The sequence below is a fragment of the Notolepis coatsorum genome (genome assembly GCF_963971535.1).
Source record: "Notolepis coatsorum genome assembly, chromosome: 12".
In the NCBI taxonomy this organism is placed as follows: domain Eukaryota; kingdom Metazoa; phylum Chordata; class Actinopteri; order Aulopiformes; family Paralepididae; genus Notolepis; species Notolepis coatsorum.
Genome location: NC_140176.1, coordinates 75,898,409 through 75,912,074, shown reverse-complemented (window position 1 = coordinate 75,912,074; position 13,666 = coordinate 75,898,409). Strand labels below are relative to the sequence as shown.

Below are 13,666 nucleotides of genomic sequence, written 5' to 3'. Positions count from 1 at the left end.
GCACCCCCCCACCCTCCCTAATTGCCACACCTGCCAAACGACGCCACTGATGCCAGTACCTTGGTCAAGGGCACTGGCAGGAAACCTAGCCTGCACGTCTTTTGCTGTGGGCGGAAACCGGAGTAGGTGGAGGAAACCCACAGAAACATGGGAAGAACATGTAAACTCCACACAGAAAGATGCCCTACTGGAGTTTGAACCCAGGACCTTCTTGCTGTGAGGCAAGTGGCAACAGTGATAATCAGTGCCCATATATGACCCCCCCATCCCTGGCATGATTTATACTAAGACACAATAAAGATGAATCCGGTTCGTCTCATAATTGTATTTTATTTTTGGTCTTTCTTTAGAATACAAAACCAAAACACACACACGCACAAAAAAATAATAAAAAACATTTACAAAACATTTCTTGAACTGAGGTGACTGAGGCAACACAGAAGAAGAGCAAGTTTTGAGATGGTGATACCGGCTTTACGAAGCCCGGGTGGAACTTTGAGGGGAAAATTCAATTGTTAAAATGTCTAAAATGTTTTCTTCTCAAATACAGAATTAGTGCTTTTTACTTTATTTGCTTTTACAGTAGTGCTCATTTAAAATTTAGTCGAGTAAAATGAAGAAGAAAAAGTGCACATTATGAATATCGGAAGTGATTCTAAGCGTAGTAGTGCTCGAGACCGATCTAAAATGTTAAGAATGCAAACTGCTATGTCACTGTAATAGGTCTAAATCTGTAGGCATGCACCCTACTGTATGGCACGTCACACCATTTACAATGGTTTTTATCCTTTTAACCTCCGTTATAAACAGACGATTGCTCCCCGTCGTTGGCTCAGAGAATGGGTGCAAACAGCTTGCTAACCCCCTCCCCCCCACGAACACTTGTGAAAATAAGTGAACACATTTGAATCATTCTCGTCAGCCATAAGTGTTAATGGAGGGAGAAAGGAAGGCATATTGAGACTTCTTCCGGAGCGACACCTTCTCCCTTTCCAACACACTTTTGTCGGGACAGAAAAAAAAAGCCGAAAACAATAGAATGATCGAAGTGTTGGAATGGGCGTTACATTAGTCGGGAGGCACAAACTTTCCTAAAAGTCCCACCTTTCCTAAAAATACATAAATGGCAGACAAAAATGCATACACAGCATCACTCAAGAGAAATAATAATAATATTAATAATAATAATTAAAAAACTAGCATTACTTACTGAATGACAAGCAATGAAAACGGTGCAGTTCGCTCCAACACCGTACTGCTCGGTTACATTTAATTTTTTTGTATGAAGAAATATTTCTCATCTTTTCTTCTCCGTTGTTTCACATTTAAGACATGATCATCGGCGCGTCGGTGTTACAGATTACTTTTTTTTTTCTCTTCCATCTTTTTAGTTCCTTTGGATTAATGCCGTTTTTTGATGATTTTTGCATCGGTTGCGGCAGGTAGATTGAGCTAGCTTTATCTTATATATCTATATACACATGCATTCAACTTGATATGGGTCCCCAAAACGAAATAAAAACTAAATCCAAACTCCCTTTCCCCCCCACCACTTAATAATTAAAAGGTTAAGCTTTTAAAAAAGAAAACTTTGCAAGACAGTCCACGATAAAAAAAAGAGAAAAAAATTCAAGAAAAACACTAGAGTTTGCATGGAGACTTGCTATTGGATGAGAGATATGCAGCAGGACATGGGAGCGCTCGGTGCGTCAGGATATTGTGGGGTTGGGGGGCGGGTCTTCCTTCCATCAGGAAGGCCTTGGCTTAGGCCGGGAATGGACCCGTTCTTCAATCCCCCTTCCAAACAGGCCTCTCCTTTTCTACCGTGTTGGGATTCAGATTCACATTATGCTGGAAGAACAATTGACGGATCTCAAGCACTGCTCTCTTTTCTTGATACTTTTCGAATAAATCCACAGTTGTGATCGGAGGATCAAGAAAAGAGGGTGGGGCTTAATTAAGATTGGTCAATTGGTTGGAGACACCAGGAGAGCAGGTTGGCACCAATTGTAAAAAATAAAAAATAATAAAAATAAAAAACACTGGACTGGAGTGTGAATGCATATCTACCATCTTCTGACCTGCAGAGAGATAGAGAGAGAAAGATATATAATGTCAGTCGATGAAATGTAAACAACCTTTTCAGAGATGATTCTGCTGGAGACGCCAGTCATCAGTATATTGATCACTTCGCAATAAACTCACTGATCTTTCAATGTTCCGTTTTGACCACGTAAAGCTTGAGGTTTGCCTGGAATAGGGAAGAAGCTACTATATTATTGTCTGACTACCATGTTAGCTAAACTCAAAAGCAGCTTTTTAGCTTTAGCCAACGTTAACTTGTGAGCCAGACGCATGCCGATTACAATGTATCAACAGCCAAAACAGAGACACAATGACTGGGTTGATGATGGGGGTTGTCTACAGTCACTGGAATGAACCCTGAACAGGGGACCTTCACAGGCGAGAGCTACAGCAGCTCAGAAACCTTAATGCTGCTCCCACCAGTGTTGTAGTCGAGTCACTAAATCTCGAGTCCGAGTCGAGTCTCGAGTCCCCAGTATTTGAGTCCAAGTCCGAGTCACGAAAGAAGAGCCAGAGTCGAGTCCCCATTACCCTATAGTCCGAGTCCTAGTCATCAAGGTTGAGTCCACTCCACTCTGGCAGTCAAAGAGCTGACATACAAATAAAAAAAAGGTCTACATTAAACAAATGACACAGCGGTCACCATTTCAAAGGGAGTTTATTTACTTTGCCATTAATATAGCTATCAATATCTTATGCCAAATGATTAGGGCCTATTACAAAAAAGTAAAAATAAAAATAACTATTTATCAATTAACAAGTCTGAGTCCTCGTCTGCACCTTCCGAGTCCGAATGCAGTCGAGTCACGAGTCCTGAAAATCAGTCCAGGACTCGAGTACTACAACGCTGGCTCCCACAGCCCCGTCTCCTGACGTGTATTTCTGCCTTCAAAAAGGCAAATGCACGTTCATTCTCATACAGGGGAGAGCAGAGAGAGCATCTTATTAGAGTATGGACAACACTATTTTGGACCACACTACTATTTATCAGTGTATCAGACTTTTTAAAACCTTTTAACCCTTACACCATAGACCACTGTAGTCTTTTCTTTAGGGGGGGGGTCTGTAGGGGGAGATAACAGTCAACATTAACATTTAGCTGATGCTTTTATCTAAAGTGACCGGTGACCATACATCCTCTGAATACTGTTTGTGGCTGCAATGTTTCATGAGGCTGTGATTATCCTAGAGGTCACAATACGTCATTTTATACAGTGAGGTCAAGTTAAAAAAAAAGAAAATTGTCTCACTACAATGAAATGGCTACTATGGGACTGACATCATCACACATGAATACAGCTGGGCTCACTGGATCCATAAGAGTCTCAGATTTCCAGTCCTACCCAATGTATGCAATTCCAAGACTATTTAAGGACCACAGTATGCAGAAATAGTCAAATACACTGTACACCATTTTTGGAAAAGGCGAAAATGATGTGTGTGTACCGCATGCAAAAACAGCTGCATGGGATTAGCATAAAGTGGGCATGTGTGTAAGGGAGAGACTCGTGCCTGCCTCCCCATTGAACTCATTTTCATTCAGATATCTCGCAAGCTAGCATGACATGGTACCTATGGATTTCTTTGGTCGTCTAGTTTCATGTGATCTTCACTCCAGCTCTGAAGCTGAGCTACAGCCTTTGAAAGACAGTAATGCTGGGTCTCTGAGGGACAATGCCACAGTTGAATTAATTTAAACCCAATTGCGCAATAGAAATAAGCACCAAATGTGAGAATATAGGCCTGGAATAGAAGGCAAGCTTTGTATGTAAAATATGTTTTTGTAATATTTATCCATTCCTGTCACTGGCTCTCCTGACATATGTGTGAGTTCACCGGTTTAATTATGTGGTTATTATAATCTAACCAAACACCAACCTCACCTCACCAGGTACCAGGGACGTGCACAGGACTTTAGAGGGGCAGGTGCTCAAAGGCTGAAAAGGGTACTACACTTGCACGTATATAGTAACTGAGCGCGCGTAGCGCGCGAGCCCCGATTTTTAAGGGCCCCTTTCGGGCAGGGGGCCGCCTTTTTATGCTTTTTGGGGGGTTTTGGTGATCAAATGTTGAATATTGAACTATAATAATCAGTGCAGGAGCTCACTTATCCTTGAAAGACACTTTTATCACTGACTTAAAAGGCCCATACATCTCCATAAATGTTCAGGGGGGAGGGAATAAGTGCTTACCCTACAGACCCCAAGAAGTGCTGTATATTCTGTATTGTTTAATATAAATGCATTTTTTATTCCAATCCCGATTTGTATTTGAGATTCCCAAATCCCATCGGACTTGACTTCTTCGTGTCCCTCAATGAGTGTAATACCAGCATTCAACTGTATGCGCCACAGCGGTTTCTATCATCATCATCATCACCACCCACGCTATGCATAAAATATATAGGTCCACGGAGAGGCACGCTGAGGAGGCCACGCAAACTGCAATGGAATATGGGGCATCTCTCTCTCTTTACCTAATATTTTGATTCTATCCTGACATTTTTCAGTTGGAAGGGCAGTCTATATGCGTAACGATAAAAAAAAAAAAACTCAAAAAGGCAGGTGCTCAAGCACCCCTTGGCCTCTATGTGTGCACGTGCCTGCCAGGTACTAGGATTCAGTTCTTGGTATCTGTGATATTCATCGATACAGAGTATGAGTAATTTTGCCTGGTTCTGGGCTGATACCCAATGCAGGTGCAGGTACTCCCTGCTAGCTGGGGAGAGAATACTGAGTGTGTTGTACTCACAGTGGTCAGTGTTCACCACTGGGGGGACACGTAGCTGTAGGTAGGCGTGCCCGGGGGTCGATACGTGACGGGGTGGGGGGCAGGAGCTGGTGAATGAGTTGTCAACAAAGTTCCTTAGGAAGGCGAGGAAAGGATGAGTTAAGTAAATATAAAATCAACAAATGCATAATAATTCCTTTTCTGTCACGTGAAAAAAAAAAAAAAAAAGGTTTTAAGTGGAAACCTAACTGCAGCCATTTCCAAAATAAGTAATCGATATGAACTATTATTAAGCCTGATCGGTCCGGTACGAGATTAATTTCACGTCATAAATAGATCAATACAGTCTGTATTCATTAATGTTGCGTTTCTTTTTCAAATGTAGCCAAGAGTAAAAACCCTAACCCTGTCAAAACAGCAGTCAAAGTGTATATTTTCAGCACGTTTGTTTACCAATGATTTTAAGTGTTATTAGTTAAATAGGAGTTGATAAATATCTCGGCGCATTGCATCGGAAACTGGATGAATTAGACGTGAGGAAATGACACCTTCATGAAATCGTTGTCCTAAAGAGGAGGCCAGGGCTTCAGAGGGATGTCGAAATGTCATAAAATTACACTAGCCAGCTCACACCAGCCTGTCAAAGATGCTGAAAATATCCCATGCGAAAACTTCTGACGTTATTTTTGTGATTATATCTCACAGGTCGAACAAACCTGAACTTTTTTTTTTAACCTTTATTTACCCAGGGTAGGTTCGCTGAGCACGGATGCTCTTTTTCAGCTACACCCTGCTTCACATTCACACAGTTCCAGTGGTGCAGTCGTGGTCACACGCGGTTACACGGCGTGTTACTAGATGATCAGTACGCGCGCACAAAGATGCGCTCTATCCATTCGTTGTGCGCTAAGTACGCGCGTGCGTGGCGTGTTACCAGTTCCCATATTACGACTGCACCACTGCACAGTTCCATTCACACCTGGGAGCTGCCCAGTACAACCACAGTCTGACACCGTTGGCCACTGAGCAACTCCACTGGAGCAGTTGGGGGATAAGTGCCTTGCTCAAGGGCACTTCAGCGGTTGGTGTTAAGGGTATGGGAGAGTTATTAATTCACTTCCCCCAGCCCAGCTTTTTCCTGCCGGTCTGGGGGATCGAACCGGCGACCTTCCGGTCACAAACCCGCTTCTCTAACCTTTAGGCCACCGCTGCCCCCTGACACTGGGAATATATTCCCATGTCCAAGGCCTTGTAGAAGTGGAGCAATCTTCCATTTACTTGGGTATGTACTTTTAGGCAAATTTCAGAAAGATATGGCTAGGGCTCAAGCATAATGTTGTGTGAAATAATTCCAACATGCGCCCACCTGCTGACATGGCCATAGTGGTCCCAGCGACCATCCCCATGGCAACACCATTATGGCGGGGAGGAGCGATGGGTGGGGCATACATGGCAGCCTGCATCCCATTGGGCTGGACCACTGTCGTGTGATGGATGACGTGGGGTGGTGCTGCGTAGAGTGGCTGTGTGTAGTAAGCGGCTTGCTGCTGTGAGGGTAAGAGAGCCTGGAGCAAAAAAATACACAACCACACATTTCAAAAAAGGTTTTCAGGGGATTAAAGGGTATTTTTTAGACATTCCGATTTTTTTTTACCTAACCCTATTTCCTATGAGTCCTTTCTCAGCACAATCCATGTCGTTCTACTTACTGGGATACCCGCAGCTCTGGCTAGTCTGCTACAAGACGAGTGTACTACCACTACAACTACTGCTACTAAAAATTTTAACATTAACGCCCATCCATGTTGACTTCGCTTTTGCCATCCGAGTTTAGTATCAATTCTGATACCGACAAGACTATTTTAGCCTGGTTATCTGTTGACCCTACATCCTACTATACTAATGTCTTTACTACTATGCACTCAACACTGTAGCACCCAAGTTTCAGCACTGTTTGATGAACATTGTTACTCAGCTGTAAGAGTTGTACCCTTCCTGCTGACTTGTCGTACAGAACTTGTAAGTCGCTTTGGACAAAATGTAAATGTAAATTACCCAATATTCCATACCTCTATTAATGTCACCGTGGTTATTGTCTAATAATAGTCAACTTCACTTGTGTAAAGTAGAGTAAAACTAAAGAAAAACTGTGTCATAATAACAGTAATGATTGTCAACTATTATACCTTTATTTATACAGGGAAACGCAGTAATAATCACCAATTGAGAAATCAACGAGTTAAAAGAAACAACAATGGCTGTGATAGAAGTGAGCGTGACTCTTGTGGGACATACTAACCTGTGCATAGGGATTGTGTTGAGGGGACATACTGACCTGTGTGTAGGGGTTGTGTTGAGGGGACATACTGACCTGTGTGTAGGGATTGTGTTGAGGGGACATACTGACCTGTGTAGGGGTTGTGTTGAGGGGACATACTGACCTGTGTAGGGGTTGTGTTGAGGGGACATACTGACCTGTGTGTAGGGGTTGTGTTGAGGGGACATACTGACCTGTGTTGAGGGTGAGTGTGGGACATACTGACCTGTGCGTAGGGGTTGTGTTGAGGGTGAGTGTGGGACATACTGACCTGTGTGTAGGGGTTGTGTTGAGGGTGAGTGTGGGACATACTAATCTGTGTGTAGGGGTTGTGTTGAGGGTGAGTGTGGGACATACTAACCTGTGTGTAGGGGTTGTGTTGAGGGTGAGTGGGACATACTGACCTGTGTAGGGGTTGTGTTGAGGGTGAGTGTGGGACATACTAACCTGTGCGTAGGGGTTATGTTGAGGGTAGCCGCCCCGCACGGGGTAGACGGCTGCAGGGTAGGGGTTAGGGGACGTGGAGTAGGGCGGGACAGCACCCGTGGTGGGAGAGCAGGACATTTTGAAAGGCGTTCCTGGAGCATAGCCTGAGGGAGGGAGGGAGGTTGTCAGTGTATCATTAGCATGGGGCCCTTTTCACAGTTGTCATAACTTTCCCCTGAAACTAGGGACTTGTTCAGGGAGATTATTTTACCCCCAAAATGACCCTCATCTGCACCTTTGTTTACACCGTTTCCTGAGTTCCTTATATTGTGTATTCTTCTCGTATTTTTATATTCAGATTTCATTTTATTTATCTATGTCTTTCATCTATTACCCTGCCCACACCTGTACCTCCCCCATGCTGCTATGACACCCGCATGTCCCCAAGGGGAACAATAAAGGATCATCTCTCTGCTCTGGGGGGAGGGACTTCCCAGAGAATTTGGGCGGGTGGTGCTTGTGGCACTGAACATTATGAACATTTAGTTAGATCAATATTGTGCTATTATCCTTACTGGTGATTCATTGTAAACCAGGAGAGCTGCCACAGCTTTCCATCCCATCATCCAAACACGCCTCGCAAACGTCTAGCAATAGGTCAGAGGTTGCTCTCCGTCTCCTCTGTGCTGGTGCACCTAAATGCACGTTTAGTCCTCCATGAAACATCTGAATAGTCTTTTTTGAAAAGATACCTATTGTCGAGTATGGTTGTCCTCAACTAAAGAAATTCGTAGTCATAATAGTAATTTTGTTGACTAATCAATACGTTTATATATGAAAAACGACAAATCTGTAAAATTGCGTTTCCCAGGGACCTCTTTAAATGTAATGCTTACTAGAGGTGTGCTTACCATTTCACTCTGGATATAACCAACTCAGCCTTAAGCATTAAACAATTACTAATGGACTAACAAAGACCTGGTCAAACAAGACCAAACTGACAGATGAATTGACTAATCCACCAAATATCTTAAATAAAGTGCAAGGCCTTTGACCGTTGACCTGTGACTGTAGCATCTTGTGAGTCAAATACAAGACGTTAGCAACACAACTCTTTTCAAAAGGGATCCGACTGTAGGAGGATTTGGAGAGCGCTGGTTATTCCTTACTTCCTTACAATGTAATTGACCATAATTCACAAGCTCTTATGGTCATGCTCAGGTTGGGATTCCTTGCCGTGCAAATACGGTCAATGCATGGTAGTCTCTTAAAACTTTTCCTGTATTAGAATTAGGGATGTCTGATATTATCGGCCGATATCGGCATTAAAATGTGATATCGGAAAATATCAGTATCGGTTTACATTTTTTTTTTTTTTTTACATTTCTATAGAAATGATGTCCGATATTATCGGCCTACCGATATTATCGGCCGATATCGGCATTAAAATGTGATATCGGTTGATATCGGTATCGGAAATTAAGAGTTGGACAATATCGGTATAGGTCAAAAAGCCAATATCGAGCATCCCTAATTAGAATTGATTTTGTTGGAACCCACTCAATGAAACAGGTCACAAATATATTACTACTGTATCAGGGTTTCCCATTAATTACCTAGACTGTGGCGGCCCGCCACAGTTGTATAATGAACCACATTTATTAAAAAACAAAAAAAGGATTTTTTTTATATAAAGTTTGCCAATAGGGATGTATCAGTAGTATTGGCAGTGGTAGTAGTCATAATAGTAATCCACTATATTTTTTTATTTTCTAAAAAATAAACCAGTTCAACACAGGTAACCACTTTTGCTTCATTTCTTTGATGGCTCAAATGTATGCTCTAGTCGATTTTGTGTTTTGAGCACAAAGTTCATCATAGATCTAGCCTCTTTATTTTGCTCTCAAAGTGGACCAGATTGATGCATTTAACTTTAAAATGTACACAAAAAAAAGTTCCGGGGGGGGGGGGGTATGCCTCCGGACACCCCTTGAGGATCAGAGGTTCACCCCCCATAGTCTCTGAAAATCCTGTGGGAAACACTGCTGTATATATACCAGAACAGGCCCACGTGATGCATTCTGGATCCCGGTGTAGAGCGTTTAAGAAACCAGGATGGAACAAATTATTTAATGCTGGGTTTAAAAGTGGTAAAGACAGATTTTCTTTGCCTCGATACGTGGATTGTGTTAAACGGGTGTAACGCAATACTAGGAAATGAATATGTTCCTAATGTTTCCTATACTCTGCGCACACCATACATCAAACAACTGCACCGAGTGCACCATTCCACCTGTTTACCACCATATTAGGGCAGGGAGTGCGGCGCCATTTGCAGTCATGACAGAAGACGAGTTAAGAGATTTATATTCTTCAGGCATTTTTTGATTGGGGTTCCTCGTTGTGACTGTGGTATCAAATATCGACTTTGGTTTTCTTCAGCGTTCGCCAGATTCCCTGGACGTTACCGGGTTTAAAAAGTCACCAAAAACCCTCTCCAACTAGGCAGCACTTTGTTATCTCGTAACAACCCATCAAACACATGTACACAAGCGTGCATACAAGCTGAGGTCCTGTGTCTACCTGTGTGTGTGTGTGTTTTTTAATCAATGCTCAGCAGATCGTTGGGGGGAGAGGGTGCTAGTCAAGGCTACTGCTGTTGCTAGGAGACTACTGGGACCCCATGAGAAATCTGGGGGAGGGGGTGTTCTTTCTTGCTCAAGTTGAGCGGCCTCAAGTCCCAGGCAGCTCTGTGGAGAATGTAGACACCCTTTCCACTATAAAGAATTAAGAAACGCAATGATATATATAAAAAAATATATAAATAAAAAAGGGCAGACAGACATAATATTTACTCATTCCTCTAATTAAAGCTCTCCAGTGTTAAATCAATACATTACTGTTTTTATTTAATTCTTTATCCAGAGAAGATTGACATGTGTCATTTTCATTAACACCGTGCTTCACACCCTCTCCACTGAGAGTTCCCTGAGGGAGGAGAGTGTTCTTTTTTATTTATTCATCCCAGCTCGTCCACAGGTTCGAACAGGCGACATTCTCCATCACAAAGCCTGCTTCTCGAACCTGTGCTAATGTCCCACACTATTCAATTATATCAGTGCCACTGCCAACTTTCAAATATTACAATTATGATCAAATGTCACTTTGTCGTTTTGGCTGGTTACAACTGTCACTCAGGACTTTAATATGATCAAGGAATGTGTTATTTGTTATGGGTTACCGTTTGTTCAAAAAGGGAATTCGATTTACCAAAAGCCCAAGCTTGATGTTAAACATTTGACCAGATGGAAGAAACTAATAAAGAGAAGAAAATTATTAATACAGTTAATAAAAATAATAATAATGGAAAGAATGTCCATGCCATGTCCAAAACGTTTTGGATATGTACTGTATCATTAATTGACCGTGGCTGGGAAACACAATTTTGAAATTCCAGGACATTCCCTAGGGTTTTCCTGACTAAAGGAGAGTGGAGTAGGAGGAGCTCTTCTCCTCACCGGTTGGGAAGGCTGGGTTGGCTCCAGGGTACATGTTGTGAGTGTAGGCCGGGGCAGCAGCATAGCCCATAGGGAACCCAGCTTCCAGGACAAACAGAGAAAGAGAGAGAGAGAGTAATGAGAACTTACATTTCTATAGTTCATGCCCCCCATTTTCTTGAGTGATGCCATCAGAAGACCCTGAATGTGTTGTGTTGTCTTGTGTTGTGTTTGTGTTAATTACAGCTCAATGAAATGGAGATTAAATTATATCAAACCCTGTTGCTATGTTTTGATCTACATACTTTCATGTAGATAGGAGATTGTGTGCATAATAAATCAGTATTGCCCTTTTAACACAAACACATAGTTTACCTGGGTAGCCTAGACCCTTAGTGTTGGCATAGGGTACCCCTGTTGGTGTAGGGCTGTAGACTGGATTCATTATGGCAGCAGACCTGCAACAACAAGAGCAGAAAACAGTCATTATTCCCTGCTCAGTTTGGTCAGGAGTCAAGGGATTAATGATTTCATTGACTGATTTAGGCTTAAATCTAAAGTGTGTCCAAGATCAATGAAGTAATATGTGGCTTTGCCACGAGATCCATGTTGTTCACAGACTGTTGAGTAAATGGACTTCAGAGGGTTTGAAACAGCATAACATCTCCTGGATATTTTGACCAATTTGTAAACATAGGTCCATTTGCTTCCATTTGAAACTTAATATGGAATTTGAGATTAAATAAAAGGTTTGAATGAATGAATACATTTGTTTTCATTTTAAAAAGGGGAAAAAGGAAATAACAATCACGGTCATACAAAATATTAATAATTGCAATTATTGCAGCGTAACACATGGGCTATCCCTTCAAGAGGATCAATAAAGGAATATATTATCCATCTCAACACATTCACAGTACCCAGGCCCTACTGTACATACTCACTCACACAGCATCCTGGCCCTACTACTACTACTAACCTCTATGACCCAGAGCATCACCACAGTGGTATTCTGGTTACACGCTGGTTCACACACAGACCTGACACTGGGAGAGTTTATCCCCCTTGCACACACGTCTACAGTATACATTACTCACATGTATATAATAATAATAATATATTTATAAAAATAATAATATTGCAAATCGACCTGAAACATGAGCCGAGTGTATCGTCATACTCCTATTAGTAAATAATATGAATGCAACATTGGAATACAACACTGTACGTATTGTACTTATTTTATGCGTATTCTTATGTCTGCACTTTCTACATTGCAATACTTGTATACCTATTCTTATGTCTGCACTTTATGCATTGCTTTTATTCTGTCAACTGTATGCAAATGTTATGCCTATGTTCATTTTACGCTATTTGATGTGAAGCACTTTGAGCAGCAATCCAAGTATGAAAGGTGCTACATAAATAAAGTTTGTCTTCAGTTGCCTATCTCTGGATCGAAGGCACAGAAGATGTGGTTTCACTAGTATGGCACCTTGTGGTGAACCACTGCCACAACCTACACATAATGGACTGAGAAGACAATTTGTCAGCATGACATTTATTGCCGTACCTTTTGGTACAAGGACGACTGACAGTAAAAGTTGGAGCTAAACATCAATTCTCCCAAGACTTTTAAATGTGTAATTAAGTTTGTTTAGACGCAAACATTTGATTAAAACGAACCTGTGGTGGGTATTTTTTTGTTATGATGGGCCAGGACAGTTTGATTGATTGAAAACTTTATTAACAGATTGCAGAATCGGTACAGTACAGCTCAATACACACAGTTGTTAAGGGGATGCAGACCAGAGAAAGACTTTAGTCTTGTTTACATCAGGGTCCCCCATTTTTAATTCATCATCATTTTACATTTACAAGTCAAACTCTTGAAAAAAATATATATACCCAAAATGTTGTTAAGTCAAATAAATAGAAAAAGGCGTGGATTCGTGTCCCAATTCCAAGCAGTGCTGCCTGTGACCAGCGGTGTGCGACTCGACACACAAAACACGCCATGTTAAACAATGAGTCGTTAGCTACCTAGCTACATTTCATAAGCTAGCTCATGATGAAGCAGGCAAACTAAGCCAATCCAACTAGCTGTGGGTTGTGTCTACGTATAGCGGATACGGCAGAAAAGTACCAAATATAAAACGAGCTAGCTGCATATATCGGCAAATAAACACACCGACACCAGCACCGTCGCACTTGACTTGAAACAGGACGACATGTCAACAGGCCGCGGGCTGGCGGACCATGAAAGGCTCCCCCCCCGCTTCCAGTCACCCCTACTAACTAACATAACACCTCTCTGCGGTAACACCTGTCCCCGAGCGAAACACGCCCCGAGTAATATTAATGTTTCACGACGGACTTACTCTTTGTTCCTTTTATCCGTTTGTAATTGTCCTTTCTTTCGTCTGCCCTCTGGTTTATTAATATGAATATCGTGTTTTGCTTGTGGATGCTGCTGCCTGCTGATCTCTTTTGAGCAACGCGCGTCACTTCCGGGTGTTATGTCGTCTTCTTCTTCTTCTTCTTTGGAGTTAATGGCGGGTCGCGACCACACAAATGCGCATTACCGCCACCTACTGTACAACCCAAACAA

General features: G+C 42.1%; 1 protein-coding gene across 1 annotated transcript; it reads right to left on the bottom strand.

Annotated features, from left to right (window-relative positions):
* Positions 1–310: 310 nt before the first annotated feature.
* Positions 311–13,568, bottom strand: fam168b (family with sequence similarity 168 member B). The gene is made up of 7 exons (XM_084326647.1): positions 13,437–13,568; positions 11,431–11,513; positions 11,077–11,157; positions 7,580–7,722; positions 6,182–6,380; positions 4,837–4,949; positions 311–2,081 (listed from the first exon to the last, which is right to left on the bottom strand). The coding sequence occupies exons 2-6, from the start codon at positions 11,498–11,500 to the stop codon at positions 4,849–4,851; spliced, it is 594 nt and encodes a 197-aa protein (XP_084182773.1). The 5' UTR covers positions 11,501–11,513; positions 13,437–13,568; the 3' UTR covers positions 311–2,081; positions 4,837–4,848.
* Between the last annotated feature and the right edge of the window lie 98 nt (positions 13,569–13,666).